This window comes from Octopus sinensis, linkage group LG26 (genome assembly GCF_006345805.1).
Source record: "Octopus sinensis linkage group LG26, ASM634580v1, whole genome shotgun sequence".
Lineage (NCBI taxonomy): Eukaryota > Metazoa > Mollusca > Cephalopoda > Octopoda > Octopodidae > Octopus > Octopus sinensis.
In genome coordinates, this window is record NC_043022.1 from 19,445,706 (window position 1) to 19,468,434 (window position 22,729).

General features: G+C 36.5%; 1 protein-coding gene across 8 annotated transcripts in view; it reads right to left on the reverse strand.

The window, feature by feature from the left end:
- Window positions 1–22,729, reverse strand: part of LOC115224830 (E3 ubiquitin-protein ligase MIB2-like) — a 75,579-nt gene that overhangs the window by 41,271 nt on the left and 11,579 nt on the right. For 7 of the 8 annotated variants that reach the window (XM_036513597.1, XM_036513596.1, XM_036513593.1 and 4 more), the window contains exons 2-5: window positions 20,220–20,413; window positions 17,394–17,507; window positions 8,251–8,355; window positions 4,153–4,291 (exon numbers count right to left, since the gene is read on the reverse strand). In XM_036513597.1, coding sequence (XP_036369490.1) covers window positions 4,153–4,291; window positions 8,251–8,355; window positions 17,394–17,507; window positions 20,220–20,390 — 529 coding nt within the window. In that variant the 5' untranslated portion in view covers window positions 20,391–20,413. The remainder of the gene's footprint in view (window positions 1–4,152; window positions 4,292–8,250; window positions 8,356–17,393; window positions 17,508–20,219; window positions 20,414–22,729) is intronic. The other variant, XM_029795769.2, reaches the window with a different exon arrangement.

Sequence of the window (22,729 nt, forward strand, 5' to 3'; positions counted from 1 at the left end):
CCGACATTCTTTGCTGGATGTCTGAAAGTTGTGCATTTCTTTCATGTTGGGTTTCAGATGCACGTAGAGGTTTCTTTCTGTGTCGATCATCTACAAGCCTCTCATCTTCGTTTCCTGTTGTACTTCGTGTGTGTGTGTGTGTGTGTGTGTGGTGTGTGTGTGTGTGTGTATGTGTGTGTGTGTGTGTGTGTGTGTGTGTGTACGTTAAAATTTGAATTAAAATTAAGATTGAGGTTTGGATAGTAGACATTAAAATGCCATATCCAAACCTTGTTTCGAGTAAGTCCCAGGTAGTGTGCCTGCAGACCATATTCACTACTTATGGTTAGCAAGCTTCATCCATGTTACTGCGCTTTCGTCGCTGGATCAACGTCAGGTATTCCTAGGTGCACGACGGGTATATTTTAAATTACTAATACGGAAGACGGAGTGTAAGTAAAAGCTTTATTTAGCACAACAATCGTTAAGCCTGCTTTCTGCACTGCTCCCTATTGGATGGGGAACGATTTAATGACATCATATGCATCGCGCAGTACAGAGTGCCTCATCATTTCACATTATATGCTTCAAAATATATAAGGTTTACATTTCGCTCTATGCTAGATGCTGGTAGTATTATAGTGTGTTGCTAGTAGGTTACACATATGGGTGAAGTGAGGATACATGTGATCAGGAAGTGGTTAATTAAAAAAATATACTTCAAAACTCTAATATAAATATAGGGGTGATTTTGGCATTGGATTGAAAGGCCCTACAGCGTGTGCAGACCCTTGTTGGTTGGATATGGTGGTAAAGTGTAACAGTGTGGTCAAGAATTTGATGGAGGTGTAGTTCCCATCTTTAGACTTGGTGGCTGCTTACACCGACACACACACAGATAAGTCGCACGTATATATACGTATGAGCGTGTCTGCATGTATATATACAGACATGTATTCACTTACACACCCACACGCACGTACACACACACACATACATATATAAATGTATATGTATATATATATATATATATATAGATAGATAGATGGATAGATAGATAGATACATACATACATACATACATACATACATACATACATACATACATACATACATACATACATACATACATATATGTGTGTGTGTTCGTGTCTGTGTGTTTTAAATAAGATAACAAGGCCAAGGCAATTTAATATTCCTAGGACATCTATATATATAAAACTCAACTTGTGTGTCTGTGTATGTGTATCTGTTTGTGTGTCTGTGTGTTTAACTTCCCGGCACATCTCCTCCTAGCCAACAAATCGTAGTACCACCAAAAATGGGTCACTTAAAGTTTAGGCAAATGAAAATTGAACTGCGCTATTTCTGTTCCGAAATTCATCTCGCAAGTGAAAAAATCGATAATGTGTTTGTTTAGGCCTTATCCCATGCATTGACTAGTGAACTTTACTCAGTCAACTGCTTGACGTAAATTGCATGAAAAATAAAAAATCCAGATATAAAAACGAATCGCCCTAAACATTGTAGAAATTCGACAAAGAAATAAAATTTGGTGATGTAGCCTGGAGGGTGTTTTCGTATTAATATATATATATATCATCATATATATATGTATGTATATATATATATATATATATATATATATATAATATTATATTAAGTTAGGCTTTTGTATATATATGTTTTAATAGTATTAATTGTAGTTTTAAATTTATAATTAAATTAGATAAAATTTGATAAACTTAGATATGTTTTGGATAAAGATTGGTCCAGGCCATGTCTAATTTAATAGCATAACATAGTTATTTCTTTAAATTGATATTCGCTAGTTATTCCCATTGATAATTATATTTATAGTATTTATTCGATACTATATTACTACGAATTGATTATTTCTATAAGTATTTTACATAAGATTTCCGAAAGTTCGTTTAAGTTTGTTTATTTGTATTTTGAAATTAGCTATTTCATCTTTAAATATGAAAACTTAATTTATTAGGTTTTTATTTTATGTGCATATATATTTATTTATAGAGATTATTTTAGATCTTAATATTTATATACACTTATATATTTTCATTGATAATTTATATATATTAGTCATTTTTAAATGTTTATGTAATTAGATATAGACTAATACCGATATTAGATTATTGGCGGGTTTCCTACCTTATAAATTAAAATTAATTTTTAACATTATAGTAGATTTTGATATGATCATAATTGTTAAGTTTTATGTTTCTAGTTTGATAATAGAGTTTATTATAAGTAAAATTATTATAGTATTTATATCTTAAAAATAATGTTTAAATATTTCTGATTATATTTTAGATATTTCAATTCACCTGAAGATTGACTGTAACCATAACTCGAATTATTACGAATTGTTCAGCAATGAAACGATCGTAGTGTTTTACTCTTTATCATTTATTAGACTTATAATACTTTTGATATATTTTTAAAATAATATAAATTAATTACTTTTATGTATTGGCTTATGTTTTTCATTGTTTGATTTGCCTAATAGTAGTTTTATCTCTAATTTAATATAATATAATATAATATAATATAATATATTTATACGATAAATTTGGATTTAATCCTAAATCTGATTTTTCCTTGTAAGTTTGGATTTATTCCCTAATATTTTATTATATATATATATATATATATATATATGACAGTATGATAGACGAAGGCTAACTCTTCCTCCCGCAGAAGAAAAAATTCAAATCGGACCATGTTAACACCAAAAATTGTTTACATCAAAAAGGTGCCTTTTTTCTATGAAAATCCCTATTTTTTACGATGTTTTGACTGCCGTGTCGCCATTTTTCGGTGTATTTCTCTTAAAGAGAATAACAAGCTACATACTGCCAAATTTTTACTTTTCAAAACTTCCAATTCTAAAGGGTCTAAACAAACCACAACGCCGGGTGATACTGCTAGTTTATAAATAAATAGGTAGTCTTAGAAATGATATTCCATCATCACAGACGAGTTAAAAGAGCTTCAGTACTTGTAATTATTTAAAATATACATGCTCTCACACGGTCTGCCGTACACTCCTTACTCATGGTCTTAAAATACTGGGAGCTTAACAGCAGTCCTTCCATAACACTTACATTAGCCTTACCTGCCTTTTGAGTCTTCTGGATACCAAAATATCTCATATTATACATATCGCTCTTTACTCTTTTACTTGTTTCAGTCATATGACTGTGGCCATGCTGGAGCACCGCCTTTAGTCGAGCAAATAGACCCCATGACTTATTCTTCGTAAGCCTAGTACTTATTGTATCTCTCTCTTTTGCCGAACCGGTTGTCAAGTGATGTAGCGGAGACAAACACAGACACACAAACGTATAGACACACACACACACAAACACACACACACACACACGCGCGCGCTCACACACACACACACACACACACACACCACACACACACACACATATATATATATATATATATAATATACGACGGGCTTTTTTCAGTTTCCGTCTACCAAATCCACTCACAAGGCTTTGGTTGGCCCGAGGCTATAGCAGAAGACACTTGCCTTAGTTGCCACCTTGTGGGACTAAACCCGGAACCATGTGGTTCATAAGCAAGTTACCTACCACACACCCACTCCTACGCCTATATAATATATATATATATATTATATATATATATATATATATATATATATATACATATGTATATATATATATGTGTGTGTGTGTGTGCGCGCGCGCGTATGCGTGTGTGTATGTGTGTATATGGGGACACATGTGTAAGCAGACATCAAGTCGAAGGACGGGACCTTTCATCGACCTTAATGACCATCTGTCACTTATTTTATAGGCCGAGAAATGATGAAAAGTAAAGTCGACGTCGGTAGCGTACAATTGAGAAAATAAAGATTCAGAAGAAATGTCGCTATGTATTTTGCACGACATGTAACGACTTTGCCTGCTCGTAGCCTGATCTCATCTTACAATAAATTGTAATAAAATGTATTTATGAATTTCAGAATGTGCCAGCCTATAAACCCTCACTCCACTGGTGACACAGAGCTATACTGAAAGAATCTTATTTGATATCTCCCAATAGTCTCAGATAAGTATTATAACAATTATTCAGTTTGTAAATGTGGTTGGAGTGTAGTAAAATTGTTAAAACTTACCAGTGCCACGCTCACTATCATCGCTGTTGCTAACTTTTTCACAGCATTTAGGATTGAGGCGCCACATACCTCCAGGCATCAACACAAGTAAATCATCGTTCGGTAACACCAGCATTACTTTGGCGGTTTTTCCTAATATCTACAAACAAAATAAATATATAAGGATAAAATGTGGTCAAAGCGTAAAAATATAGCAACAAATTTAGTAAATGAGGCCAAACAGTCAAGAAAAATATAGGTAAAGTTTAAAGGGGAAATATTTCTCTTCTATACATAACTAATGAACAATGAATTAAAATCACTTTCTTTGGTCATATTTCATTTATATTTTGTAAGTTGCTGCTCTTCGATCATCGTTTTAACAGTCGGTTACGTGAAACTCAAGCTTATAATATAACAGGTTTCTAATGTGATACATGCATTCTACTTTATGTATTGATTACTTACACCTGTTAAATTTCCTGTTTTCCAGAAAAGTGTTTAATTTTTTTAAATTGTTGTTTTTTTTACAGAAAATGTTTTATTAAAATGTTGTGCTTTCTAGAATCGAAAAAACAAAATCGAAAGTAGAATCGAAAAAATATAAAAACAAATGATCGGCATTTTGTTGCACTTTTTGAAACGAGCATCTCATTAGCAAAGAAAACTTATTTTTAAACGGTGGGGAATATCACCACTTCAATCCCCTTTTATTAACTAATGAAGATTAACTCTATCATTCCTTTTGGAAGCACAAATGGAAGCATTTAATGGGGATTAAGGACGGAAGGAGACAGGTAATGAAATAAAGAAAATAAGAGAAAAAGGAGGAAAGAAGAGAGGAGAAACATGAAACAAAGATAGGTCCAGGAAGAAGGATAATGAATTATTCGAAGAGAGAAGATGGAAGAAGGTGAATGATAGAATGAACAAGAGAACAATAAAATGCCAATTAAACTGTTTTTTCGCTTCTAGTTTCTAACTTTTGAAGGCTCGACATTTTATTGAACCTTTTTCTATAAAACAATATTCTTAAGAAAAATTTAAAGTTTGAACATTTTGTTGAACCCTTTTTCTGTAAAATAGGAAATATTTTCCATTCAAATTTTTTTGTTTTTTAAGATTATATCATTTAGATTATCATTCAAACACCACTGCCACCGTCAGCCCAATTTCTGGTTCATCCCCATACCACGTTAAGGTGATTGTTGGTTTTTATGGGGGAAATGCCACACTGACTTTTAATCTTTATTTTATAGTTATATATCTAAGCATGTTATTTCATTTCAATTAACTTTTCTTAAAAACAAAGCAACAATGCTCATCCTTTTGGAAGGAAAACTGACATTATAAAAAGTGATTTTAGTATCACTTATAGTATTCCGTTTGTAAGCATAATTTTTTACATTGCAAGTACAATGCTCCAAATCGGTCACGCAGTAAACGTGATTGAACCAACAAATTGATGAGTCAATCTCAAATAATAATACACCCAGAACCATGTTAATATCTTAGGAGTGAAATTTAGGATTTCTGTGAATCAATTCTGATAAAATTTTTTCTCAGATAGTTTGCACACTATGGCAACACCATTGTTATATTTTTATAATAATTGTTATATTATTCTGTGTAACGTTCTTTCTTTGTTATTTCAGATTCTTCAGTTTTTGAATGAAAATAGCGAAGAGTAATGATAAATATTAAGCATACATTGAAAACCATAATCATATTATAACATTTATTGACATAATGAATTATTTAGCCACATGAGCGCTAAGGAAGAAACTATCCGATTGTGGAACCTGCAAGACTGTGATAGCTAGGGATTCAAGGAATATTGACCGCAAATTACGTAAGAAACCTGGACAAACCAGCAAAGCTAGGTTTATCGCCTCCGGACTTCTTCATGTACCAAAAACCACCAGAAATCGCACCCTCGGGACCATGGCTTCCGTGTGAGAAACCCTAAAACTGCCTCCTCACAGAAGTGTGAGGCTTCAATAGGTCCAAAATTACATGATATTAAACATAAGTTCTTTTCTTTTCACTGACAAAACCAAGACCCTTGACGAACCTGATAGTTGGGCAAGCAGTTGGGTCCCTTTAGGAGATGAGCATCATTAACGTTCACAACGTCAAAAGAAGAGTAGAGGAGTCATGTTGTGGGCTGGTATCATGGGGGCAGACTTGTTGGCCCAATCAGCGGCCTGTAGAAGTTAAAGTGGTCATAGCCGCAATCTCCTGAAAGAGGTCTTGGATCCCTGGCTAGATGACATACAGCTTTCACTTCTAAGGAATCTCGTACTCATGATCACGGCGCTCCCTCCCCCCAAACATTTCTAGGATCTTGCAATATACAAGGTGAAAGATGTGGTTGCTAGCATCTCCGGATCTATCGAAAATCTTTGATCCATCATTAAGCAAGATGTTTATCCCGATGGACGCCAATTTACACCGAAAGATGTTTTATGGGCGACCACCAAAGCTGCAGAGGCAGTCCAACCTACTATTAAGGAATCGACAGATTCCATGACTAGTAGAGCTTTTGAAGTTATCCATCGAAAAGGTGATCATGTGGCTAAATAATACATTATGCCAATAAATTTTATAATATTATTATGGTTTTCGGTTAAATATATACACAATGTATGCTAAATATGTATCATTACTCTTCATTTACTGGAAAAAATATCTAGGTGGGCAATTTTCATTCAAAAGTTATTAGCGTCGTTCACCCCAAAACTGAAGAATCTGAAATATAAAAGAAAGGACGTTACACAGAATGATGAAAACATAACAGTGGTGTTGCTATAGTGCACAAACCAGCTGAGAAAAGTTTTAGCAAAATCGATTCACAGAAAACCGAGAAATCCTAAATTTCACTCCTTAACTATTAGCTTGCTTCTGAGTGTACATAGAATAAAGCCGAGCAAAATGTGAATATGAAGAAGATCTTGAGTAAGTAATATTAAAAGATTCTGTTAATTATAATAATCTTATAATTCTTGTTGTCACTCCCTTACTTAACCTCTCGGTAACGCTCCCACGTGATTAATTGAGGGGAAGGAAATGGAAAGTGGTTGGAAGTGAAGGGGATGTGAATGGAGAAGAGGATAAGGGAGATGAGTTGGGGGAGAGAGAGATGGTGGTGAGTAAAATGTGTAATTTTATTTAACTCAGATGTTTCTCTTCGTTACTCAGCCCATCTGTAACGCTTTCACGTGATCAGTTGAAGGGAAAGGCGAGGAACGAAAGATAAGGGCGAGAGAAAATGAGGGTAAGGCGAAGAGTGAAAGAGAAAGAGGGAGTGTGCTGTATATCAAGTCTATAAAATTGAGCATAAAGTATATAATGTGTATATATAAAGTGCTTAATCATCCTATTCCAATTTCTTTCACTTTTCAATGATTAGTAGATGATCGACTATCTTTTAGTACAGATGCAAGAGAGGCCTTTTTGGATAAAGTTTTCAAAAATAAACCAGTAGGTTCCGCTAGTTAATTATGCTCTAAAACTTGTATAAGTAAAGGTTATAATACAGAGAATATTTTAACATAAAGTATATGCAATTTTAATTAAGTTTAAGAAAGTCAAAGGAAATTAAATAATGGAAAAAAAAACGATATTTCTAACAATGCACGACGAGGTTGCGGAATAATAGTCAAGGCCCCTTCATTTTGTTGGGTCAAGTACATTTAGTGTTTGACCATTATACAGAGTGGGGATCTTGCTGCAAATATCAAAGAAGCATGACAATCTCTTTGTTTTAATTCGCCAATCGACTGCCAATCAGGCACAGGTTATAAAAATCTTTAGCCTAATTAACATTTTCTGTGTCTTCTTATTTTAGATAACAGAATAATAGAAAGATAGGCAGAAAAAGACAGACAGACAAACCGATAGACAGACAAAGAAAGAGATAGATAGCTATGCGTTGGTATATATTAACTTATAAATCTATACATATGCACATGTGTGCGTGCGTGTGATAGTATGTTATGTCTGTATGTTCCGCCTGTGACTGTCGTGAATAAAATCCAAAATGGTCAAACAGAACTCACATTTTTATGTAATATCTGGATCAGGGCAAAGTCTCCATGATTCCAGACATATACTTACCGATGCCATCTTATCATTCCACTCGCCATGTCCTTCCTGATATTCTTTAACTCTTTGAATACCTTCAATTATCTTGACACTATCACCTATAGAAAATTCTTGACTCTGAAACAAATAAAAACAAAATAAAATGCATGTATATATGCACACACATATACACACACATATACACATACATACACACATCTACACACGCAAATACAAGTGTATCACTTTCCAGGCAACATTCATTTTTGATTCCTTAAAATTATTTCTGCTTAGGAGGATATGTCATAGTAAGGAGGTAAGTAAGAAATATTACTTCGATATAAAAAAAAACAAGTAATTCTCCAAAGCTGACATGTCATTAAAAAATAAAATCACACTTACTGTCTGAAGATACGAGGATGCCTATTAAGGTAGAAATACGTGTCTACAGCCTGTCCTCTTATCTCAGACAATAAGCTTGTCTTTTATCTTAATGGCATGTCATCTCTGAAGGAATCTTGATTCTTGAGGTTATCTAACTTCCTCAACTGGAGCTGGTTTTAATTATCTTTTACTTACTATGTCACATCCTCCTGAGTCGTGATTCCCAACGTGGGGCACATGCTCCACCGGTGGGGAATGGTAATATTCTGGTGGGGCATTGTAATATTTTGGTGAGGTATGCATAGGGTTATGCTGAATGTGTATACCTTTTGTAAACAATGTTTAGTATACCAATAGAGAAAGTGGGCAATTCGAGAATGAGTTATTAAAATAAAAATTCTTTAAATTTTGGACAATTTAGAGAGGAGACCTGTCGTTTTCATCTTATTCATAAGATCTGATGTCACTAAAGAGGGAGTAGATTTCCTTCGATTTAGTGGTATGTGAAAACATGTAGGTAATTACAGACGTGCGCGAACATATAGACACGAAGCGATAAGTAACATGCCACGTGTCTAAATGCTATAACTTTTCGAATCCACCGCGCAAATGCGGAACTAACCGGCAGTAAATAAATTGCCGATTTTTGCGCGGTGTATTCGAAAAGTTATAGCATATAGACACGTGGCATGTTACTTATCGCTTCGTGTCTATATGTTCGATCCCTGGCATCCTACTGACGAAGCAGCGCCAGATATAAATTGGAATTATTTTATTTTGATTTATAAAAGATTGCAGAAACTATGCATGAGCAGGGTCTGGAAGAGTAGAGACATTAGACTCGCTACCAAATGCAGATTGGTGAATGCAATTGTCTTCCCAATAACAACATATGGATGCGAGACCTGGACAAGAAAGCTGACCAGAAGAGAATTAATGCATTCGAGCTTTGGTGTTGGAGAAAACTTTAACGGATTCCATGGACAGCAAGGCTCACCAATGGAGAAGTTCTTAAGCAGATCAGGCCGAAAATGTCGCTAGAAGCTCGGATCACTAAGCATAGATTGGCATATTTTGGTCATATTATGCGGAGAAAATCCCTGGAGAAGGACATCATGCTGGGAATGGTCAGTGGCAAGGGAGGCCGACCAAGAACCCGCTGGCTTGACACCATCAAGAGTGATACCGGAATGGACATAGACAATCTGAAAGAAATGGCGCAGGATAGAACTGACTGGAGGACACTGATCCATCGAGTAACTGAGAGTCGACTTCGACTGAGCGGATATATATATATATATATATATATATATATATACGATGGGCTTCTTTCAGTTTCCGTCTACCAAATCTAGTCACAAGGCTTTGGTCAGCCCGAGGCTACAGTTGTTCAGTGGGACTGAACCCGGAACCATGTGGTTGGTAAGCAAGCTACTTACCACACAGCCACTCCTATATATATATATATATATATATATATATATATATATATATATATATATATAATATATATATATGTATATATATATATATCTCTCTACACACAACCCACTCAACAATGAGGCCTTCAACACCATACTACAAAGCACAGCCCTACTAAAGGGAGACCCAAAGATGAACCGGATCCTCGAAACACACACCATCATTAAAAGTAAACGGCAACCAAAATCCTTGAAAAGGATTTTAACCCAAGCTACACTGCACTCAACATCAACCACAAAACCAGCAGTTAGAAAATGTGGAAGGCCCAACTGCGGAATCTGTGTCATCTTGAAAGAAGGATCAGAATTTATACTGGAACAAGGCCACCAGTTCACCATTAGAACAAACTTCACCTGCGCATCAGAAAACTTAATTTACGTCATAATATGCGCAGGCTGCAATAGGCAGTATATAGGCCATACAAAAAATAGCTTACGTAACAGGATGGCGGTGCATAAATCACAAATTAGAAACCCTGATTACCGCAAAATACCGGTCAGCGGACACATAGATAGATGTGCTGGAAATGTAAATCCGAAATTTACAACTAACCCGCTTTATAAATTCAGTGACAACGCAACCTTCACACAACGCCAAAATATAGAACTATATTTCATAAAAAAATTTAGACCAAGTTTAAACACCCTGGGCCAGGAATACTAAAACAAAAGATAAGTCCTCCGAAAAGGAGAAGCAAAATTCCACCACGGCCGCTACTTTAAACAGACACTCGCTCTGACGGAAATATGCCTTAGTAAAAAAGGAAAAAAATTCTTTCGTGCAAATCTGACCCTGATACATACGATACAGCTAAGGGTCAGACCCGATTCTGATTGGTCAACAAGTTGATGACGTCTAGCTCTGCTAGAATGGACAGGATACAAACAGGGGACAGTCATTAGTCAGAATATTGATGACGTCCTTTTCTGCTTGACTAGTCACCTAACAAGTCCAGACAGGGGGCAGATCTAATGTAGCTATAAGTCGTGATTGGGCAGAATCTGGATGACGTCCCGTTCTGCTTGACTAACGAAGCGACTGGTCAAAACAGGAAACAAACAAGAGGCAGTTATAATGCAGCGATTGGTCAAAATGATGATGACGTCCCGTTCTGCTTGAATAAAGCCACCTAACGAAACGATTGGTCAAAACGTTGATGACGTCACGCTACGCTGGATTGACCACCTAACAGGCATTATAAAACCGAGCACTTCACAAAACCCACTAGATCCACCCAGCGAACATCCACCATGGGTCATCACAATTGCTTAAGGTGAAAATGAATTCCTCGCTCTTTCGGAAACATCAATCTTCTGTATTGACCGCTTTCCACCACTTTGATCTGTTTTCTGTTTTTTGTATTGAATACGTATCGCCACCGTGGGCCACTGCATCGAACACTTTGAACATATACTTCAAACTATATATCAACTATACATGAACTATATATCAACTATACATGAACTCTAAGATGTCTGACTCCGTTGTGTATTATAAATGAATTTCTTGTGTTTGACGGCATGAGCTGTCTTTTTTTATATATAACTTTTTTTGATAAGGTTCATTTCAAGAACTGAAACATGTTATAATGTATATATAAAAATTAAAAATTGTATAATACAGCAGCATTTTCGAACTTCATTTTTTACAAATATATATATATATATATATATATATATGAACAGAGATGAAAATTAACTGGTTATCTTATTCCCACCAGTCAGTTTGTGAATTCAGCAAACATGTAAGAAAAAGCTTACATCATTGATACAAAGGCATTTGCAGCTGAGAAGATTCACGGAATATTTTTTTTGTGTCTTTTAGAGCATATTTTCCGAAAGTTTATAATAAAATTTCTTCGTGTTTGTTTCAAAGGGATAACTACAGATTTCTGCCCCGAATAACTAGGCATAACTACAGATTTGAGATGACTTTCAGAAAAATGGATATTTTTAATGAAATTCTCTACGAATATGTGTTATATCATGTAGATTCCGAATATACATACCAGAGCCCACTTCAATTCGTCTTAACTATCAAGGAAATGGATATTTTTTGTTATGAAATTCTCTACAAATATACCTCGGACTATGTAGATTCCGAGGATATAGGAATTTTGGGTGAAAACAACTGGGGGCTATTTTTGAGAACAGTTCCTCACTCGCAGGTGTTTCTGAACAAGTCCATATTTGTTTCATTTTCTCTGTTTTGTGTGATTATGTATCCGTAGATTTCTACTGAAACAACAAACTGGCAATGAAGGCAAATGAAGCCCACACCAGAAAACTCGTTATGCTAAAAATAACAGCTAAAGGTCCGGTACACAGAAATATGTTATTAAGACGACTTATCTGTTGTATACGATTTTTTTCACTTTAAGTAATTATGCACACACAGTTAAATATAGAAGTGTAATGTATCACATAATCTCTGGTGACCTCCTTCGGTCAGACACTGACCATAGGTTTGCACCTAGAGAGTTACCCTCTGAGGCACAAGTCTGGGCAAGGTTGTTTTTTTATGGAATACCAGCAGTCACCCATGCATATCGGCTTCCCCTCTCCACGCCACGCCACGCCACCAGTGTTGTCCAAGGGAAGGACAAGGGCCGATACAGCTTGGCACCTGTGACGTCGCAACTCATTTCTACAGTTGAGTGAACTGGAGCAACGTGAAATAAAGTGTCGCGAGAATGGAACAGTTCTCAAAAATAGACCCCAATTGTTTTCCCAAAGAATTCCTACGTCCTCGGAATCTACATAGTCAGAGATATATTTACTCTTTTACTCTTTTACATGCTTCAGTCATTTGACTGCGGCCATGCTGTAGTTCTCATCAGAGGCACCACATCAGTCTGTCTGTCTCTAGAGAATTTCATTAAAAATATACATTTTCTTGAAGGCTAAGAGGAATTGAAGTGGACTCCGGTGAATTTTCCGAAATTCCCCAGCACAACCCCTCCTTAAACACTTTCCACCCCACCCCAAAAATTGTTTGGAATCTACATTATATAACACATATTCGTAGACAATTTCATTAAAAGTATCAATTTTTCTGAAAGTTTTGATCATCCAAAGCCGGGGGCGCAGAAATCTTGCGAATTTTCAAAAGTCCTTTCCTTCCCCCGTTACTTTCCGCGCATTTTTTTTTTCATATTCGTTTCCTACACATTTTTTTTACATCCGTTGCACTATTTATTTTTTATTTACTTTCCGTGTAATATTGTAAACAATAACCAAATTTTGAATAACAAAAATTAAATATCACAATGGAACATCAGGATTTTAGTAATGATTCGGTGTGGCATGGCCAAAAATCAGTTGGGAACCACTGCTCTAGAGGCTGAGATAATTTTAATAAATTATAAATTTACGCTGTATTTCTCTATGCTATTCATTAACATGGCATAGGCCACTCTTAGCTCATGTTTAAATTTTATATATACCCTAGCAGTATCGCCCGGCGTTGCTCGGGTTTGTAAGGGAAATAACTATATAAGCATTTTTAGAGATGTAAAGTATAATAGCCATCTCAATATGGCTAAACACAAAGGTGGGGTGTTACTGTAGCTTTTTACGTTCTGAGATTTAATAATGCATTTTTAGAGAGTTACTTCCCTTATATAATAGCAAAAAAATGCATTAAAAATGGGTAAAATGATGGTAATTTTTTAAAAAGTCGTAGACTCATCGTAGACGCGCGCTAATACCCAGAAGGGCTCGATATGAATCACGACTATGAGATACCGGCTTTTGGTTACACTGCACCGCAAAATGTGGGAGTAGTTAGGAATCTAAATCGTAGGAGACAGACACACAACTTCACTTTTATATATAAAGATGTGTGCGTGCGTGTGCGTGTGTGTGCGTGTGTGTGTGTGCGTGTGTGTGTATGTGTGTGTGTGTATCTGTCTGTCTGTGTCTGTGTCTGTGTCTGTGGTCTAACATGCATTGAAGAACAATCTTTTAACTCTAATAAGCGGAATTACAGCGAAACCAAAGACGAAAATGTGATTTTCTTCCTCTGCAATTCTCTTCTGGTTACGACATGCTATTTATTCTGTAAAACGTGTTTCTTTTTATACACATCATTTTTATGCGAAAGCTTTTCCCTAATCGAAAACTTTTCAATATTTAGTGTTCTTCCCTCAATTTTACGCGTACAGCTCACCTTGAGAAAACATACATTAATACTTTCTACAGCAAATCTGTTATATGAATGCAATTGTTACGTGAAGACTTGGTATCTTGAATTTTATATGTTACGGGTTTGTCCTTCATTATTTTGAAGATGATCAGGTTATCACATTGTCGCTTTGTTAGCCCAACTTTGGCCTGATATCCACGATTACAAAATGGAAAGAGATACGTAACAGCAGCCAGAATCCGATCAAACTCTTGCTTTTCGTTCAAGAGCTCTACGCCAGAATGAACGGTCCTGAGTAAGATGTTCTCAGGTAGACTACTCTAAACTACACTCTTTCAAAGTTGTCTTGAGTTGTCTTCGTATTTTCCCTTTGGTTCACCACGTGATTTAGAGTCAACCACTAGTTTACCACAAGATCTGTTTGATGAGTCTAGAGTCGGGCATGCGTGCTGTCCATCTCTAAAGGAATTAGATTTAACTTTATTGTTACTAAATTCTGTTTGAAAAGTACTGTTCACTTAATTTTTTAAATAATGAATAATATAGAAAATAATTTGTCGTTATTAATCTAGATTTTGGAATCTAAATTAATCTGAAATTTTAGATCAATTGAAAATAAAAAAGTTTGTAACAGAATGTTATACTTCGCTTGAAACATTGCATATGATATGCGGCATTGAAAGGGAGAGACGGCTAAACAATGCAAAATAGACTGTAAACTGTGGTAACGAAAATTAAAAATAAGTTACCTGGTAATCTTTGTTTTGTTTTTTTATTTTTGTTACTGTTGGTCTTTTATTTGTCCAATATTTCGGGACCTAAATGTCCATTTCTTCAGGTTTTAAGGAACTTTCACTGGATAAAACTTTGATCTAGACTTGAATTTTTTCCAAGCGTTTTTTATGGCTATTTTACTTTTCCCGTGAACGACGTCCATTGCTAATATAGCTTTCTTCTTGAAGTTGGTCAATATACACTTACTAACATGCTTCTACTTCCCAAACTTCAGGCGTCCACTAAACTAATTACGCAAATTCTGCATAAAAAAAATAATACAACACTCACACTACCAACTCTATCAACACATACAAAAATCACCGATACACTTCCAAAGCTTAAACCCCAGTCACTGCTCCTGAAAACAACCGCTGCTATAAATCAATGTTATCACAACCACCTCAATATCAGAAGGATTATCTAAAACGACAATCTCTATGGCTTTACCAGAAACACCACCAGAACAACAATTCTTCACACTACAACAACAGAGACAATCAAGGATCTACTACCACTGAGGTCACTGACACTTCATACAATACTACAACTCTCGTCACAGACTTGACAGGATTGCTATTCCTCAGTTTTGGCCCAAAATTTATATTAACTCAGCGACTAAATGACAGCATGAAACTAAATCTTGAAGCCAGCTGTTGCCGAGCTGCCTACTAATTCAAATGGTTCTCCGTAATAAACACTAATATTGCTATAAAGAGCATTAAATGTCCTATGTACCACTTAGACCACCCACCATCTCCCCCACCGGTCAACCAAGAGCTTAATCTCAAACTCCCCAGACTTAAGCAGTCTATTTTTAGCATATTATTGAAACATAAGAAGGTACTCCCTAACCTCTCCAGAAAATAACGTCTCCTTCTAAACAACATACTTCCCTTCCGACAAAGGGAAAGAATTCTGCTTCATCTTGAGAGACACAACAGCTTGACATATGAGCACCTTAACAACGATGAACTATATGTAGAAGTGACAGACATTATTGCATCCCAGTTTGAAGATCACATCAACACTACCTGGACGGATATCGAAAACACATACACACACATACATACATATATATACATATATACGACGGGCTTCTTTCAGTTTCCGTCTACCAAATCCACTCACAAGGCTTTGGGCGGCCCGAGGCTATAGTAGAAGACACTTGCCCAAGGTGCCACGCAGTGGGACTGAACCCAGAACCATGTGGTTCATAAGCAAGCTACTTACCACACAGCCACTCCTACGCCTATATAACAATAACTGTTTTTTTACATGGCTTATGCACATTTTGCTCTTCCCTGCCAATAAATTTGATTTGATTTGATTTGACACACATACACATGTATACCTACTTATACGCGTATAGATATGCGTGTATATATATATATATATATGTATATGTGTGTGTGTGTGTGTGTGTGTGTGTGTGTGTGTGTGTGTGTGTGTGTGTGTGTGTGTGTGTTATGTACGTGGATATATTGGGTTATCCCATAAATACTGTGGTTTTTTTCAATTGCATCTACTAAAATTCTGAGCCGGAAACTACAGCCAACAAGACGAGATTCATCCTGGAAGATCTGTAGAACTCGACGAGAACATCCTGCAAACGCTGTGGAACAAAATCGCACCGTAAATGTTGAGGAACTAGCAGAGAAGCTTGGATTTGTTCATTCAGCCTTTCTTCGATACCTGCGTAACATCGGAAAAGTCATGAAATTGGGTCAATAAAGTCCTCGCAAATTTCAGAGTCTGATCGCTCGCTCAGAGTGAATGTGTGCTCTTCTGTGCTGTCAAGTCTCACGAATGGAATTTTTTGAACCGAATAATGACTGGTAATGAGAAATGAGTTCTCTATAAAAATATCAAGCGCCGAAGCTAGTGGGTAGAGAAAGGAGAAACACCGGCACTCAGGCTAAAGAGGGTCTTCACCTACGTTAGGTGTTGTTATCTGTTTGGTGGGATATGAAAGATTTGGCCCACTTTGAACTTTTAAATTAAAATCAGATGGTAAGAGAGATCTACTTCGAGTAGCTTGTGTGGCTCAAGTCAACGCTATAAGAAAAACTACCATGTTTGGTTTCAAGATGAAAGGTGTTCTTCCAGCGAGGATGACATTCCAAGGGGTTGGAACAGTTATATAGAAATCTAGATACTTTTCTGTCGCAGTTTTGTAATCATATTGTTGAACTGGTGGACTTAACAGGGAAGAAACTTGGTTGGCGTAAGTCAGGGAAAGCTTGTGAAATTAAGTTTATCCAAGTAAAATGTGTTGACGCTAGATTGTCTAATTGGGAGCAAACAATTAAGTCATATGAAAAAAGAAACCTGAAACAGAAACTAGAGTGAGCTGAGTGGAATGAGACTTAATAGCCTCACATACTAACCTTTTTTAGAGCTTTCGGATTTAAGCACAATATTTGGTTATTATGATTTGCGTATTTCACTAACACATCGCCTGTAATATCTACACCTTCAACAATACCAACTTTACCTATGAACTGAACATAAATGTATTAAACAAAGATTACAAACATATACATAGATTGGCACGCACACATACTACACAAACACACGTTCGCACGCACACACAAATACACACACACATACACACACACATGCACACACACACACACACACAAACACACACGCACACACATATATATATATAATATATATATATATATATATTATATATATATATATAAAACTTATTTCTAAATCTCTGAACGAGAGACATTCAGTAACAGTACTCTAGAGTAATGATTATTTACCAGCATAATATGGCAGTCCTGGTTAGAACGAATGTTACTATTATTTAGCCCAAAGAGACATTGTCTTCAGCTGGCTTTCGACGCACTAACTGCGTCCTTGTATTTTCGAACAAGGGAGTTTCATGTCCCCGCTCAACTCTAAAGCTTTACAGTTGGGTGGGGACACTAAACTCCCTTGCTCGAAAATATAAGGACGAGGTTAGTGCGTCGCTAGCTGGGGTTAAATAACAGAAACATTCGTCCTAATCAGGACTGACACATTAATTTGGCAAATAATCCTATGTATATATATGTATATATACATGATATATATATATATGCTATGATATGATATATATATATATATATATATATATAATACATACATATATATACATATATACATGCAGTTAAATACATGCTTGTTCATACAGTGACAAATGGTTTCACTTCCATAAAACACTTAGTTTTATAGACCTCTTGTTAGACTCCAATGGCCGTGTATATATAACCACTCTTCAAACAGGTGGTAGAAAATTATTACGGCAAGTAGCATTTCAAATGAGAACGGGGGTGATAGTTTTGTTCCGATAATGTTCTGGCAGCTACATTATCGGTCACAGTATTAGCAACACCAGCACTAGCGCCAGAGATGACTACTGCAATGGCAACAACTACAACAATATCGCTGGGTCCACGGAAACGACTATAGCTCTAACAACAATAAGAACGAAAGCAACAATATAGGTCCGGCACCAACAGCAGATCGACTAGAGGCGTGAACACGAGCCGGCCAGAACTACTTTTAAGCGAGATATGTACAACCGCAAGCCCACTTTTAAAGTTCCAGTGAGGGGTTACATTACATCCCTAACCAGCCATGTGTGGTGCCTTAAGGATGAAAGAACTCCACATGAAATTAGATGGAGGATCATAGGGCAACTGGAGTCCTATATAAACAGAAGTGGACGACGCAAGCTTTGCATAACAGAGCGGGCAAGGATACTGATCGAAATGCACTGGATCCGGGATCTCTTCTTAAACTCAAGACACAAGATCTATAGTACTTGATCCCATTTCAAACGCTACTTCCAACATGCATGGGATTCCACGTAGGTCGATTGGGGCTGTACAAAGCACTTGCAAGCTAAAACCAGCTTAAGTGTGAAGATTTCCAGTTCGACCTTTGGGTCCATAAGATTTGGTAACTGGACCGCTCCATTAGAGATAACTCGTCCCGTTTTAGGACCCAGACAGTGTATATTATTCGTTTGTTTACAAATCAACTGACCGTAACAGTTTTCTTACCTCTGTTTGAAGAAAGCTCATATGCCCACGGCTATTGCAGTCAGACTAGTCTCCTATAAAGCTAAGCGCTTTATGGATCCGAAACCCTAGGTCACTCTATGACCGGTCATATGTTTAACTTGATATAGACGCATTACATTTTTTTTCTTTTTCGGATATAGGATCCTCTGCCAACACACACACACACACACACACACACACACACACACACACACATATGTGAGCATGTTTGGTTGTGTGTATGTGTATGCGTAAGGAATTGAAACGTATATTTTTATCAAATGAACGTGGGAGAGACAATTCAAAATATGTAATATTATACTTTGTGTAAGCTGAATTCCTTTCCAATACCGCGAGTTTCATATCACTGAAATTGTCAGGCAATAATTGTTTTTATCACACATTTATTCTAACAAACGTGGAGTTATTCTTCATATGTATTACCGATGGCAATGGAAGGACAGATACACCGAGTTATAAAATTTCTTGCCTGACGGTCAAGATGACATGAAATTCAAATTTTGAAAATGGAATTCATTTTATATTGGATTGACCAAAAATCTGTTCAGTTTTTGTTGTCACTAAACTTTCAGCATTCTTAAGTAGTAACTAACTTCGTTCTGTCCCATGCGCATGCAAACGCGTTAGATACTTGACACTTGAACATAATTCGACTTATATTTGTGATGAGACTGATTGTCTTGGACGAATAAGGGAGATTTGAAAAAAGGGACGAAATTTCGTGTCTGTGCAAGCATTAAGAACTATTTCGTAAAATTCCATATTGACAAAACAATCGAGTCGCCATTCTGCAGAATGTATGGTAAGTTTGGAGAAACCACAAGCCACATTGTATGTGAATATAACTCTTTGGTACAGCAGAAAAACAAGAGACGACATGAGAATGTTGATCGAAAAGCTTAGCGGCATTTCGTCTGTCTTTTCGTTCTGAGTTTGCCTTTTATCGTTCCGGGGTCGATAAAGAGATACTAGCTGAGTACTGGGGTCGAGGTAATCTACTCTTCTCCTACCCTAAATTACAGGCCTTGTACCAATAGTGGAAATGATTATTATTATTATTATTGCATGAATTACATCAATTAACAGAGATCAAATAGCATAATGCAAAAAGAGAGAGAAGCCAACACGTACGAATTCCATACCAAGGCACCATCCTCCATGTCCTTCTTGTAACGTCCTTAATGAACTTATGTCACCGGACATTGTTACACGATCACCTGATCTGAATCTTGACTGGAGTGCACCCATTGCTCCCATTAAATCAAATTCACCTGATCCGACTGTTGACTCGGCTGCACCCATTGTTTCCGTAAATTCCAATTCACCTGAAACCATGAGAATATATATATATACATACAGATAGAGTTTGATAGCTAGACAGGCAGTCAAATATATAGACAGATAGCTAGCTAGCTACCTAGATAGATAGATTTATATATGTATATATATATATATATATATAGAGAGAGAGAGAGAGAGAGAGAGAGAGTGAGAGAGAGTGAGAGAGAGATAAATAGATAGATAGATATATAGATAGATAGATAGATAGATAGATAGATATGTTTCTTTATTAGCCACACAGGGCTGCACACAGATAGAACAAATTACAAGGTAGAGCTTTTCTTTTGAAGGTTTAAAAAAAAAAAAAAAAAAAAAAAAAAAGGAAGGGGGGGTTTCGATCAAAAGGGATCGTAAAAGGAGAGAAAGAGGACAAAAAAAGGGGGGTTAAAAAAAAAAAAAAAAAAAAAAAAAAGGGGGAGAGGAAAAAAAAATTGATCAATAGGGATCGTTATCACAGAAATGTCAATATGAAGTGTAAAGGGGAGGTCAGGTGAGGTTTACCCGTGGAAAGAAAAGCCTACGGAAAAGACCACGGTAACCTTGGTCAATGAAGTCACATTTTATATTTCTTTTTTTTTTTTTTTGCAAATAAGCAACTCTTTGTCTTCGATTTCTGGGTTCATAGGACTATGCTCAAGGTGGCTTCGTCATTCATACGTGCCATTCTTGCTACATTCACCCATCTTTTTTTAAAACATTCGCTAGACAAAACTTGCCTCTCTACTCTCACTTTCCTTTTCAAGTGGTTCTTGAAGAAGTTGATGAGAGATTGACCAGAGAGGAAAGTGTTTGTCTCCAATCCTTTCAGACGCGTCCACCAGATACATTCTTTCGCCATAGCCACAAGGATGATGAAAATAGCTCTTCCTTCCCGTTTGAAGGAAGGAGGCGTGACAATATTGACGATAGACTCAGCTGATAAACCGACTCGTCCCACACGTGACAGCAGTCGTTCGACATAAGCCCACAGGTCGGAAATTGTTGGACACTGAACGAGTGCGTGCAGAACGGTTTCGTCGCTCTGACCGCATCTCGGGCAGGTCGGCCCCGTGTTTCTCGAGCCGTGTCTGTAGAGCTTATCCCGAACGGGTAGCGCTTCTCGGTAGCACTGCCAGGCCAGGGATCTCTGGAAGTTGTCCATGGGCCCTGGCCCGAAAGTCGTCCCGAACAGGCGGGTCAGGTACTCCTCGTCGACGTCCAGGTTCGCCCCGAGCTCGTCGTCGTACCTCCCCTCCACTAAACCCCTATAGAATGCTTTGGTTGTGTTGAAGTCACTTAAGGTCGACCCAGGACGGCAGAGTTGCTTGAGAGCAACGCGACTCTCGCGGTGCCATTCAGATAGATAGATTGATAGATAGATAGATAGATAGATAGATAGACAGACAGACAGATAGATAGATAGATAGATAGATAGATAGATAGATAGATAGATAGATAGATAGATAGATAGATAGACAGATAGATAGACAGATAGACAGATAGATAGATAGATAGATAGATAGATAGATAGATAGATAGATTGATAGATAGATAGATAGATAGATAGATAGACAGACAGACAGACAGATAGATAGATAGATAGATAGATAGATAGATAGATAGATAGATAGATAGATAGATAGACAGATAGATAGACAGATAGACAGATAGATAGATAGATAGATAGATAGATAGATAGATAGATAGATAGATAGATAGATAGATAGATAGATAGATACAGATAGACAGACAGACAGGTAGGCAGACAGACAGACAGGTAGATAGATAGATGAATAGATAGATAGATAGATAGATAGATAGATAGATAGATAGATAGATAGATAGATAGATAGATAGATAGATAGATAGATAGATAGATAGATAGATAGATAGATAGATGTTGATGATGGATATAAGACTCTTTCCTGTCTACAAAGACGCAAGAATCCTCGCATACACAATATACTTGCTTTGATTCTCACCTCATGAAAATAATTCCATCAAGATCAAAAGTGTGACAACAGAAATAACAAATGGTTACGTGCAGATCTTTCCGATGGCGTCAGATTGATGCACGCTAAGTTTCCCGCAAATGTGATGTATTTAGGGGACGTGATTATGAGAGGTCATGTTAAAACACACATTTCCACAGGGCCTTACAATTTGAGCTTTTGGGGAATATTGTTGAGCCTTGGAGGGAAGAAGTGCGAAGAGGATAACTATACAAAATCAGAATTTTCTCAAAACATTCAGGTAACTCAATAATGGAGGTCATAAATTATTTCCAATCATATAACACCAAACATCTGACCTCTAAGAGC